The following is a 14,214-nucleotide window of genomic DNA, read 5'->3' on the forward strand; positions in this document are numbered from 1 at the left end:
GTATCTTGCGTTCGTTATTAGAAGTTGTCTTATTATGTTAAAGACATATCTCACACTTTTTATTAGAACTCTCACACTTTTTTACTTGTCCTATTATATTGGACGTAAACTCGAAGAATGAACCAATTAAGCTTCCTGCATTAGTGCCAATTGCATATCCAAGACTGGATGCTTTTTTAAGATTATTCAAAAAGTGCTGCCAACTATAGCTGATTTTGTGGGTGGTCCTTTCAGCCGATTGACCTTCTACTTTGCTCATATGAGCTTCAACCTTTATGTACTTTCCCATATCACTCCAAGCCAACCACCAAGGCTAATAAAATAGATACATTCCATGATAATTCCACTTCACAATCTCTTTTACAGTTCACCTTGACGTTTTGGATCTTGACCATTCAATCCAAGAACATGCTTCAAAAGAGAGAACCCCATTGCCAGTCACAAAGGTGGGAGTTTCCTTGCTCAAAAGCTACAAGTTACTAGGGTGGGGTTAAGAGGGAAAATTTGTCAAACAAGGGGGTAAAAGCATAAAGGGTCTTAGCCAATCAACTCGAAACCCTAGCCCCAAATCAATGGTAGGGACATTTAAGTTTTAATTGGACCCACATTTAAATTTATCATACTATTTTTTTCCACATACCCCAAAATAAAATAAACAACAAAAGCAAACATACAATATACATAACATCAAACACACTGCACAAGGGCTCAATGATTAAACCAACATCATGTCATATGAGGTTGAAAAGTGCTACCCCCATCCCCCACCACACCTCACTAAACCACTTATTCAAAGTGCTTGTTCAAAAAGCGCTTTTAAGAGCACACCCGCAGACCAGCCCCCCTTAAAAATTTCAATTTCAACATCAACGCTCTCTCACTCTCACACTCTGACCGAAAGATACTTGCACTGGCCCAACATATGGCGACACCTCTCTCTGCCCCTACCGGCCGGCCTCTGCTAATTTACACACCCGCTGAGCACTTACTTATCCTCAACCCACCCCTCTCGTGAACTAAAATACGAAACCGAAACCCGTTTCATTCATTTCCACACAAAAAATAAAAAAAACCGCCACTTTATGGCCGGGGCTGCGCTTCTCTTCTTCCTTGTGGTACTGTGCGCACCCCCTTTCTTATCCTGGGCCCAGCGCAGCGCCGAAACTGTTGCCGAGATCGAGGCCTTGACGTCCTTCAAGCTCAACCTCCACGATCCACTTGGCGCATTGAACGGCTGGGATTCAACCACGCCGTCGGCTCCATGCGACTGGAGGGGAGTCGATTGTACTGATAACCGAGTCAGCGAGCTCCGCCTGCCTCGTCTCGAACTCGGTGGCCGACTCAGCGACCGCCTTGGTAACCTGCGCATGTTGCGCAAGGTGAGCCTCCGGTCCAACTCCTTCAACGGCACCGTTCCGTCTTCGCTTTCCCAATGTACGCTCCTACGCTCCGTCTTCTTGCAGAACAACTCACTCTCCGGCAAGCTCCCGGCGGAGATCGGAAACCTGAGTAATCTCCAGATTTTCAACGTCGCCAGTAACCACCTCTCCGGCGAAATCTCCGGCGAGCTGCCTCCGAGGCTCAAGTACCTCGATCTCTCCTCAAACTCATTCTCCGGCGAGATTCCGAAGAGCATCGTCAATCTGACTGGCCTTCAGCTGATCAACCTTTCGTACAACCAGTTCTCCGGTCAGGTTCCGGCGAGCTTTGGCGAGCTTCAAGAGCTCGAGTTCCTCTGGCTCGACTACAACCTCTTATCAGGACCACTGCCTTCGGCGCTCGCCAATTGCTTGGCGCTCGTGCATTTGAGCGTTGAAGGCAATGCGCTCAGCGGTGTGATACCGGCGGCGATCGGCGCTCTACCGAAGCTTCAAGTGCTCGCGCTTTCACAGAATACTCTGTCTGGTACTGTCCCGTACTCAATGTTCTGCAACGTTTCGGTTTTTACGCCGTCGCTTCGAATCGTCCAGCTGGGGTTTAATGCGTTCACGGATATCGTGAAGCCTGAAACAGCGAGTTGTTTTAGTGCTCTGCAAGTTTTGGATCTTCAACACAATCAGATTGGCGGCGATTTTCCTTGGTGGTTAACACAGGTATCAAACTTGACGATTCTCGATGTTTCTAGTAACTCATTTTCTGGTGTGGTGCCGCCAGAGATTGGAAACTTAACCAGATTAGAGGAGCTTAAAATGGCTAATAATTCATTTAGCGGTCCGATTCCTGCAGAGATTAAGCAATGTAGCTTACTGCGCGTGCTTGATCTCCAAGGGAATCGATTTTCGGGTGAAATTCCTTTGTTTTTGGGTGATTTGAGAGGTTTGAAGGTGCTGTCCCTGGGGGAAAATCAGTTCTTGGGTTCAATTCCTGCAAATTTTCCCAACCTTTTGGGGCTGGAGACTTTGAGCTTGAGAGGGAACCAGTTGACTGGAACTTTGCCTGAGGAGGTGCTTATGGGGTTGGGCAATTTGACCACATTGGACCTCAGTAGGAACAAGTTTTCTGGTGAAGTTGGCATCACTATTGGGAATTTGAGTCAGTTAATGGTTCTGAATCTAAGTGGTAATGGCTTTTCTGGGAGGGTTCCTAGCAGCTTGGCCAGTCTTTTCAGGCTTACAACTATTGATTTGAGCAAACAGAACTTCTCTGGTGAGCTACCTTTTGAGCTTTCTGGGTTACCCAATCTGCAAGTTATTGCATTGCAAGAGAACGGTTTGTCTGGAGATGTTCCTGAGGGCTTTAGTAGTTTGATGGGCCTGCATTATTTGAACCTCAGTTCCAACGCATTTTCTGGTCATATTCCGGAGAATTATGGTTTTCTTCGGTCATTGGTTGTTCTGTCATTGGCTGACAACCACATTTCGGGTGTGATTCCACCAGAGCTTGGAAACTGCTCGGATCTTCAAGTTGTAGAGCTGCAATCAAACTCTTTGACAGGCAGCTTTCCAGCTGATCTTTCTCACCTCTCATTGTTGAAGGAGCTTGATTTGGGAAACAACAACTTAACAGGTGAAATCCCAGAAGAAATTTCCAAATGTTCATCACTAACTGCTTTGTTACTGGAGTCCAATCATCTTTCAGGTGGCATACCAGTCTCGTTGTCTGAGCTATCAAACCTAACTACTCTGGATCTTTCGAACAACAACTTGAGTGGGGAAATTCCTTGTAATCTTACATTAATTCCTGGCCTTGTGAACTTCAATGTCTCCATGAATAACCTCGATGGTAAGATCCCGGAATTGCTTGGTTCTCGGATCAACAATCCATCAGCATTTGGAGGAAATAAAAACCTATGCGGGCGGCCATTGGATCGGAAATGTGAGGATGTAGGCACCAAGAGTGACAACAAGAAGAGGCTGATTCTAATGATTGCTATTATTGCAAGTGGAGCTTGCCTATTAGCTCTGTGTTGCTGCTTCTACATCTTCAGCCTCTTCAGGTGGCGCAAAAAGCTCAAACAAAAGGCATCTGGAGAGAAGAACAGGAGTCCAGCAAGGGCAAGCTCAGGGGCCAGTGGGGGCCGTGGAAGCTCTGATAGTGGAGGGCCAAAGCTTGTTATGTTCAACAACAAAATCACACTGGCAGAGACAATTGAAGCTACCAGACAATTCGACGAAGAAAATGTGCTCAGCAGAACAAGATATGGGTTGGTCTTCAAGGCTTGTTATGCTGATGGTATGGTGTTATCGGTCCGCCGCTTCCCAGATGGAGCACTCAATGAAAACTTGTTCAGAAAAGAAGCTGAAGCACTGGGCAGAGTGAAGCACCGGAACTTAACAGTTCTTCGAGGCTACTACGCCGGGCCACCAGACATGAGGCTTCTTGTCTATGACTACATGCCCAACGGAAATCTCGCTACCCTTTTGCAAGAAGCATCACACCAAGATGGCCATGTCCTCAATTGGCCAATGCGGCACCTCATTGCACTTGGAATTGCTCGTGGCTTGGCCTTCTTACACAGTTCCGCAGTGGTTCACGGCGATGTGAAGCCCCAAAGCGTGCTCTTCGACGCCGATTTCGAAGCCCATCTGTCTGATTTCGGGCTAGACAAACTCACATTGGCAACCCCAGCTGAGGCCTCAAGCTCAACCACAGTTGGGACATTAGGCTATGTGTCTCCAGAAGCAGTTCTAACAGGAGCAGTCACAAAAGAATCAGATGTTTACAGCTATGGGATCGTTTTGCTTGAGCTCTTGACAGGGAAGAGGCCGGTGATGTTTACCCAAGACGAAGACATAGTGAAATGGGTGAAGAAGCAGCTCCAAAAAGGCCAAATCACAGAGTTGCTGGAGCCGGGTTTGCTTGAGCTCGACCCTGAGTCAACGGAGTGGGAAGAGTTCTTGCTTGGAGTGAAAGTTGGGTTGCTCTGCACAGCACCCGACCCGCTTGACAGACCCACCATGTCCGATATCGTTTTCATGCTCGAAGGCTGCCGGGTCGGACCCGATATTCCCTCCTCCGCTGACCCGACGTCTCAACCATCTCCGGCGTAATCAGAATCCCAACAAACTTTGACCTTTCCTTTTTTCTTTTTTTAATTTTTTTTTAAAAATGTTTCTTTAACTGTAGTCTACCGTAGCTGAAGTTTTGGACTTTTTTTCCTTGTTTGGCTTGTCTATTTTACGCTTTTGCCCTTTTAGCACGTTCGTCTATGCCGGCCTAGCCGGGGCTGTGGGGTCCGCCGGGGGATTTGAGTAAAATCCAAGATTTTCAGTCAACGAAATGGACAGGCGCAGTTAATTAATTAAATAAAAAGCCAAAAGAAGAGTGAAAAAGACAGGCCCCACCGTTCTGTTTCCCGCCGCACACCAAGCGACGAAAGGAACTGTTTATTTGGTTTCGGGCGGGGCCATGTGGGCTCGTGAAAATATAGCCGTTAATGTTGTGGGGGTCTGAGTGGTGCATATATACACAGATTCAACGTGAGTTCGATCTGTTGGGCTGCCACGTGGGGTAAGCTGCTGGCGCTGATTTGTTTCATGGCAGTGGACTGGAGTGGAGAGGTGCAGACAAGGACGTTGAGTTCAGGTCCCACTGGATCAGGACTCAATAACTCTTTCCAGTACTTGGAACTTTTAGTGGGTCGTGACTCGTGACTATTTTGTATTGAAATGAATTGATTCATTCAATTGAATCGTAGTAGTAGTGTAGTGTGCCTCATTCGTCATCTAATTGGCATTCGTGGTTTGATGCTACCAAACTTGAAATTTGGCTCCAAAATGAGCCAAAATGAAATTTAGATACCATAAATATTTTTGTAATATTAGAGGCACAAAAGAAGAGACAACAACCAGAAGATTCGCCTTGGAATACCCAAACATATAATAACTAAATACTAAATAAATGCAAGAGTTGAACGAATGGTTGGGTGTGGAAATAAAATATATGTTCAGCGACACTGGGAACTGGGCAAAACGCAGTGACCGTTAAGCTATGGATCTTCCTCTTTTGAATGTCTCTGATTTTATTTTTTAAAATTTATTTTGGTTTACGTTGCTTCTGATTTCCTTTGGTTAACACACAGCACGATAAGTTGTTTAACAAATATTTTCCCAAACGTTGGTCTCTGTTATTCGATAAAGAAAATACGTTTTTTTTTTCTCTTATGGTCAATGGAAATGTGTTAAGTCAACGCTTATAAATGGCATCACCCAAAAAAAAAGGCCAAAAAAACCCCCTTGAGAATGGCTAGGTGAAGGAGAATGACTGACGGTGGAAATTGGCAGGCTAGACCAACATAGTTGGACCTACAAATTATGCTTAAAAGCCTATAACTCTGTTCAACTTTGGATATGTAAGAAAAAACCCAACAACATATGGGTTAAGAGAGAAGCCCAAACAAGAGATAGTTGGGTCCAATTCCGACCCAAAACAGATTCGATCCCTAAGAATTAAAAAACTTGGCCGACGGATTCCCACCACAGTGTTGGTGGATTCCCCTTCTCCCCATGGCACCCAGCTTCGAAACCTCAAGGGTTTCTTTCCTCCAATGTAACAAAAAAACAAAACAAAACAAAAACTTGAATTTTGAGTTCCCATTCTGAGTCATGTGAATAATACTAGAAGGCTCCAAATCAAACACATCAAACTTGAGATAATTAGCCATGGCCGCAATCAAGCTAGATTTGTTTGCTAGTGCCAGGAGGACCATACAATAATAAGTAGCCTCTTTTCCAAACCTTGCCCACCTAATAAAACTCCCTTCTCCTCCACACAAACCTATCCTAATCCTCTACAATCATTTTCTCAACCTTTTTCTCTTCTCCAATTGCATTGGCCTCAGCGAACACATGGGACAAGTAGGAGCCCATCACTTTGTCTCTGTGTTTCATGTGGAGCGTTAGCACAAATCTTTTGCGGTTGGTCAGGGGCGGTGGCTCGTTGCAGTATTTAGTTTAAACTTATCGAAGGAAGGCGTCAATGATTTCATGGCCTTTTTCTTTTCACAAGGTGTTTTGCTGAGTCTGAGACCGTCTGTGGAGGGAGGGACTAATCTTGGTTCAGAGGTGAGAGCTAGCGGCTTAGTATAAGTAAGATTATGTTTTTAGAGGTCATCAATGTATTAAGGATTTCCCTGTACAATAATCTATCAAATGATAGTAAACCATTGAATATGATGATCAGAAACATAAAACAAATTCGTGGAGTGGAATATTCCAGAATGATGATTTCTCCATTATGTCAAACTAATATGTAGAAAAAGGAGCAGGTGAACAACCAGCTAAAAAAGCTTTATTTCAAAGACAATTCACTTCAAATTCTACAATCAGAAAAAGGATCTTCCTATGCAAGACCAATAACTTGACACAACACTGCACACTGCGAATGAGCATCACAAACCTGTGAGTAACCGAGATGCCAACAACATACACATTCGAAGCTGGCAGGAATGCCATCTCTAATCTGCTCTGGATTGTCCGGATCGGGATGAAAGGATGATGCCGACAATGAGACCGTACAAAGCCAAAGCTTCAGCAAAGATGAGAATGAGAATCATTCCAACAAAAAGCTTTGGCTGCTGCGCATTCGCCCTGCGGAATAAACCTATTACATCAGGAACATACTAAACATTCTATCACAGAAAAGAAAAAAGATCAATTGCACAAGAAGAAAACAAGGAGCAATCCAAATGTACTGCCTGCAGAGCCAAGAACCAAAAAAACACGGCACCTAAAATCGGGAGAATAAATCTCGAAAACCCTTCGGGGAAACATCCAATTAAAAACTGGGTGGAACAACATTCATGGCAGCAAACACAAGAAGACTAGGGATTACCACTCTACCAACATGGAAAAGATTTTGTCTTTCTTCTGTAAGAGTCACTAAGAAACATTAAGAAGGGTGATCACATTTCTTTCCCATTAATACACTCATCCAATCCAATTGTATCAAAACCCAACAAACATTGTAGACTAATTTTCATTTATAGGTCAGTTCTCTTCACATTGCCTAGAAAATTCCACGTATTTCTGCCAGTCTAAAACCTTAATCAAATCCCATAACAATGCCAACAAGTTATTCAAATACCCAATTACTCAAGACAAAACATAATTCTCTTCCAACGCACAAAAAAAACATAGCTTCATCCATACAAAACTTAAACAAAAACCAGAAATGGAGGGAAAACCAAATTACCTAACACCGGCATCGCCGACAATTCCGATAGCCATTCCGGCGGAAAGTCCGGCGAGGCCGCAAGCGAGGCCGGAGGAGAGGTGGGCATAGCCATCGAAAAGGTAATAAGATTTGGCCTTCGGGTTAATCCCAGTGCTGATAATCACAGCAATGATCAAACCATAGATACCCAACACTCCCGCCATAACCACCGGAACAATCGATTTCATGACCAGCTCTGGCCTCATTACCCCCATCGACGCCACGCCCACGCCGCTCTTCGCCGTCCCGTACGCTGCTCCCATACCTGAATTGACCAAAAAGCCCCTCTAAGTCATTCAATTTTCACGCAGAAATGAAATGTGCAAATTGGAGCTAGATTTGAAGGGAAAGTTGGGGGTTTTCACTTACAGGAGAAAACTAGGGCGGCCGCCGCACCGAGGAAGCCGAAGAAAGGCGCCGTTTCGTCGCCGCTGAACGTGGATGACGCCATTTTCTTTGCTTTTGGTTTTCCGATTAGCGATTGGCTTCAGCCTCTCTCAGATTTGGGAAATTTTGATCGCGGAGATTAGAGACTGATAGATTTGGACTCACACGAGCGTTTTGTCGCTTACGAGTCACGACAGCGTGTGGTGCCTCTTTCTCTGAAGCTTCAGTGGGGCCCGCTGATTGATGGGCAACGGGACAAAATGGATAAATGTTGAATTGGGCGTTTCATGGGCCTACAATACAGGCCAGCCCAATGGGTCATTTTTATATGTTCGATCAACGACTTGTCGTTTCACAATGCCCAACTAAAAAAATAGGCTTCCCCCATTTTTATGAGTGATATGGGCTATAATGCCTGCAAAGCCCAATCATCAAGCCGGTCGAGGCTTAACTTTTGGCCTAAGCGTGCCTTTGATTTCCCGCCGTGTTCTATTTTTACATTCATCTATGATCAGAAATTAAATTTGCACGTATAGACAATTGATCATAACAACTCATTTAAATTCTTTCTAAAATATTTATTTTCAGTAACCAATAGACAATTGTACCATGTGTATGTTCATTTTCACTTTTATTATGAAAAGAAGAAAGAAAAAAGACTTCCAAGAGTGTGAGTAAAACCACCATCATGCAAACAAGTACCACCATGACCTTTTTATTTTCATCTTCTTTGCTTTTTTCCATTAATATCTACCATCACATTCACATACCCAATAAAAAGATGAAAAAGAATGCAAGAGTCAGTTTAAAGTAAAATAATTATGACTGGTTTGATGGATCCGTGCAAATGCTTAACGTTGAATACATTGTGATTATTAATATGCATTTAAAAAGCTCTTTCCCTTTCATCATTCTGCCTTCAAACAATTTGTTGTGGTGCAGAAAATACAATCTCCCCAACCCTGAAATGGTTGACTTTGATTGACCCGTTGCTCTACTTAATTATGCTTATTGAGGAGGATTAATTAATCTCAGATTATTACTTCCAGAAGATGTTTACAGATAAAAGAGAGGTGTTGGCCACACGTTGGTTTCAGATATTATTTTATGGGGCCATGTCCAAGTGTGGCCAGAGAGATGAAGGAAGCACATAAAATTACTGGGAAAATTTAAATAAATAAATAAAGAAAAATTAAAAAAGGGGTATTTGAAATCTCAGTGACATTCCCCAGTGAGGCAGTGAAGTGTAATCATTCTATGATATGCTTTCCATACCTTTGGTGGTGATAAGTCCACTTCCCCTAGCATTTGAAATCTCTCTAAATTGCGTCATACTTTCTATCATTTCACAAATTTAATTTTTCTTTTTTTTTTCCTTATGATTTTATTTTTTTGGTTATATTGGGAGGAAAGAAACATATGATTTCGATCGTGGGTACCAAGCATGAGGGAAGGGAGAGGGCACAACCACTGTGGTAACCCCGCTCGACTTGTTATGATTTCTTTAATTATATGCAACTGAGATTTATTGAGCTTATTAGTTGCTACTAGCATTTGCCATATTAATCTGCAGAATAATGAGCTGACATCACTCTCTATGCAAGACAGTTCCCAATTGAATTTTGCTTCATTGACTGGAAAAAAGGTAACACGCCAACAATCAAACCTTTTTGACAAACAAGCACAAACAACATGTCTAATCAGGGCCAAATTGTATCAAGAACCAAGAGAGGCATGTCTGTGCAACACAAGCAACAGATCCAACAAGTCAATTTATACGCGTTGTCATTGTCGTTGTCGTTGTCATCACTATCTATTCGACTCGGACCCTCCACTGAAACCTTAGAATGATCTCATTGTTCATGAACACAGGGCAGAGTCAGGGGCAGCTCATTTGGAAACCCCCCACCATCATATAGTCTCTGCTGCTGCTTGTAGCAGAGGACCCCTCACCTAACCCCATTCAACATCATGGCATCTATTCCAATCCTTTCCCAATCAATGGCCCATCTCCGCCCAATTTGCATACCTAGAGAGTCCTGTTCAAGTTGATAACCTATCTGTCAATATCATCGTATGCTTAGCAGCTCAACTGCTGTAATTAAGAGTGTTTATCTCTGCATCCGAGATCCTGTATTCGATTTTTCTTTTTCCTAATATCCCTTGCATCAAAGAGAGAAAAGGAGCCTGTGCCAATTCTCATGAATGGTTTTCCAAATCAATCTCTCAGGCATCATACAAGTCTTCAGTTCTCATTGTTACTTCATTGGCACACTTATGAGTGCTTTGGGTTCAATCTCCAACACTGTTCTTCTCTTTGCTGGACTTTTCACTGGTAATGATTTCAATGCCAAAAACCATCACAACTACAATATTTCTAGTTTAGGGCCATTTTAGAATGCTCTGATAACTAATTTGATACCATCTTCAATCAAACCCTAACACTTCTTCTTTTTTTTAAAAAAAAAAAAAAAATCTGATCATATAACTTGGCCACGGGATATCCACTCTAATTTGCATTATGATCAATCATCACCTCACAGAAATGACAAAATACACGTAATTTAACTTTTCCCCCGTCAAAAATCTAGAAAGGTACAAACAATTTCCATCAATTGCTAGGGTCTAGAAGGCAATATATAATTTTATGTTTATGTTTGAATAAAATGTTAGAATTATTTGAAGCTACAAGAAGTGCAATGATCATCCATGTCCCTGCAACAAGCTTGTGTTTCACACCTTACAATAAAGAGAGATATTCAAGGGTCTAGTTATATATAGACTCTCCAATACTTTTATTTGAGGGACTCCCTTTAGGATCCCTTACGAATCTTTTTAAAACATCCAAATCATCTATTTTTCAAGTCTCCATTCATAGATCATTCTTGCAAAAAACCAAGCAAATTGAAAATCATTAAGGCATCTCATTCACACCAAAAAAATCAATAAACACGATGCTTCAAGAAAATACTTAAATTTTAATAATTTAATTGAGTGATCAGATGATATCGGATTCAAGTGATTTTTTTGTAAAGATAATTTTTCAATGAGTATCTACAAAATAGACTATTTGAATTAGTAAAATACAATAAAGAAGTGAGCCTTACAAGAGTATTCCTCAACGAAAGCTCTCTCTCTCTATATAACTACTTACAAGTTAATAATTGAGAAAATTCATGGTCATTTTCACTTCACCAACCACCATGAAAACCATATTTCAAAAAGAAGACATAATTTCCGTAACATAATTTGTAAAGGGTAGGGTGTAATTCAGAGATTGAGATTTGAGAGAGAGAGTTTGGAGGGTGGTCGATGTCAAAAAGGGCTATAAGATCCTAATAGGACCCCCAAAGGATCTCCTTTTGCTGCTTACGCTAACCCTAACAATATCAATTTCTCCACATTTTTTTAATTTTGTTTGTTACAAGCTTTTGGATTAATAAAAAAAACACACGTTTATAGTTTCAGTGATGAAGCATTTTAATTAGTTTAAAAAGAATTGAAAGAAAATTTATCTTTTTTTTAACGCATTCACAATTCAGTTCTATTCAATCACTCACAAACTACGCACATTAAAAGCGAAAAAGATTCTTATTTGGGTGATTGTTCGGCTCACCGCCCCAAGATAGCCTATGAAGAAGAGGGTTAGAAGAGGAAAGGCAAATTTATGGTGGGGACCACAGTGAGTCTCATAAGCTCAATGATGCGGTCCGCCGCATGATTGGAGAGACCACGGCCGACCATCACCGTCCTACGTGGACTGCACGTCCATATCACCGTTCACTATCCTCCACTCAGGAGCCACGGCTTCACAGCTTCATAGCTTGCCCTTCGTATTTTTAGTTTCCGTAACTGCCACTTCTTTTCTATTATAGTTACAAACTTACCCTCTGCCGTCCCCAAACAAGTTTGCAACCTTTTCCGTGCGTCAGATCAGTCAATCAATGTTCAAAGTTGGGATCACCCTGCAATTTACGTCCTTGTCTTGAGCTACTAAATTAGATGGTTTCTTCAATGAAATACTCTTCTTGCACGCATTATGTTTTTAGGATTTAGAATTTTTTTTTTTTTGTTGGTCTCTCATATATATAGGGTTCAAGGCTTATTATGTATTTGTATTGTATTGATTGCATGAATCTCTATTTGCCTAGTCTAGGCATTCCCTTTTGTTATTTGTCTCTGATATTCATTTTGTGTTTGTCATTGAAAAAATAAAAATTTAAATAAATAAAAACTTTTCACACGAAAAAAAGAAAAGAAAAAACTACAACACATTAGTTAGGAAATATTATTTTGTTGAACATATAGTCATTGGAAATTAGTCAATGAAACTACAAACTAGCGTTGTTTATATAATTTAATGTATACTTTTATTTTTAGAAAAAAAAATATAGAAATTGTTAAGCTAAAGGCATGTTTGTTGGACCAAATTAGGACAAGAATCTCATTCATCCTTACTTATCTATAATGATAATAAATAAATACACGTGTAATAACATGAATAAATTAACAACACCACTAAAAATCTATCTCACTATGTATTGCCGACATCTTCTTTCTTTTAGCAAGAAGTAATTTTTGTGTTAACAAAAGTAAAATCAGATCGAAGTTTGAAATCTCACCTTCCCTCATGCATCAAATTACATAAAAAAAGAGAAGGGCTTAATGATTTCTATCCAAATTTAGCCTCATTGGATTACACGTGCATCATGTTTTGTTCCAAAAATTACTCATGATTTTTGGCTAAAAAGTCTATAATTTTTCAACACAAACAGATCCCCCCGCCATGTGGCCTCTCATTGCAGGTAATGTTGCTTGACAACAAGTTGGTCCGATTTCACATCATTAGAAACTCTGTCGTTTGGCCTTGTGCACCAAATTTACATGTGAAATGCATTGAATTGCACAAGTCTTTTCTCTTTTCTTGGTCCAATATTACGGGAAGAAGAAAGCTAGTCTTATTATTATATCAGAATGAACTTTTATCAATTTCACAAAAAACAAACCTATACTTACAGAACTTATATATATTCCAAGGCACAAAATGATAATTGACCTTAATTCATTGCGATTTATCTTTTTTAATACCGTATGTTTTCATTTTCGCAAGGTTTGTTTCCTTAACCAGAAATTACCTTTAGGCACAAAGTGCTCACATTTCGTCACAAAATGATTCCCTTGTGTGTGGCCGGTTTCATCTCTTGCTCAACCAAACGTTCTTTCTTTGTTATTATTTGTTCTTCCATGGAAAATGACATGCAGCAAAGAAAGCTCTTCCCTATAATTATTCATACAAAGATGATCAAGATGTATATCAAAACCGCCATTTAAAACGTTTAGGCATAATAATTAAATGGATTCAGTGGGATAAGATTGTGACTTTGTATCAGAAAAAGAACTCAGTTTGTTGGCAGAAAGTAGTCCATTCAGATCGACCAAAAAAATCTCAAGGCATCTAGTAAAAAAGATACGAGTACTACATATATAACATATATATTAAGACTGCCATGATTAGTTCTTGTTATGATAGTTACTAATACTTAACATATCGATAAATAAATCCATCAAGAAATTAACGAGCATGCAGATGGAACCACGTACTAGCTAGTTTGGTCCACTGATCATCTTCTAGAACTCACTCGCCCAAATTCCCTCATGTTTGAATATTATATATGAGACTATTGATCAAAGACTGTGAAATTTATTTTATTATTATTAAAGACTATGTTAAATTGACTAGAGCGTATGTGTTCCCTACTTTACACTCGAGAATTCTCCTTCCACGCAGTTTAGATTATATTAAAGTAGAATATTATTTGTAAAACGATATTTGACCAAATTAAGGCGGGGTCCTGATAAATCGAAAAGAATCTAGTCTTTATAGTCTTTAGGAAATATTTATTTGTACTGTTTGCTTTGCTTTGTTTATCTTCTACGTAAAGTTGTACCCCAAAATAAAAAACCTAAAAAACCACAGATTGTCTCACGCGTTGGTTTGCTTCGATTGTTCTCCTCACTATACGTTTTCCCTGTCTTTTTCTACTCTTTCCTTCTCCAAAATACTTGTCCACAAAGAAATCAAATCATTTCCAGGCCCTAAACGGAAGTGCGTGGGCCTCTTAAATGACCAAAACGCCCTTCCAATACTATTCACACCGGAGCCTGGAGGAGTTT

General features: G+C 40.7%; 2 protein-coding genes across 2 annotated transcripts; one reads left to right on the plus strand and one right to left on the minus strand.

The window, feature by feature from the left end:
• The first annotated feature begins 846 nt into the window (after positions 1–846).
• On the plus strand, positions 847–4,639 carry LOC117635837 (probable LRR receptor-like serine/threonine-protein kinase At4g36180). The gene has a single exon (XM_034370207.1). It carries the CDS (start codon positions 1,083–1,085, stop codon positions 4,488–4,490), a length of 3,408 nt encoding a protein of 1,135 aa, XP_034226098.1. The 5' UTR covers positions 847–1,082; the 3' UTR covers positions 4,491–4,639.
• Positions 4,640–6,626: 1,987 nt separating this feature from the next.
• Positions 6,627–8,264, minus strand: LOC117634278 (V-type proton ATPase 16 kDa proteolipid subunit). Its single transcript, XM_034368311.1, has 3 exons — positions 8,023–8,264; positions 7,633–7,918; positions 6,627–7,028 (listed from the first exon to the last, which is right to left on the minus strand). The coding sequence occupies exons 1-3, from the start codon at positions 8,102–8,104 to the stop codon at positions 6,896–6,898; spliced, it is 501 nt and encodes a 166-aa protein (XP_034224202.1). The 5' UTR covers positions 8,105–8,264; the 3' UTR covers positions 6,627–6,895.
• Between the last annotated feature and the right edge of the window lie 5,950 nt (positions 8,265–14,214).

The sequence above is a fragment of the Prunus dulcis genome, chromosome 7 (genome assembly GCF_902201215.1).
Source record: "Prunus dulcis chromosome 7, ALMONDv2, whole genome shotgun sequence".
NCBI lineage: Eukaryota > Viridiplantae > Streptophyta > Magnoliopsida > Rosales > Rosaceae > Prunus > Prunus dulcis.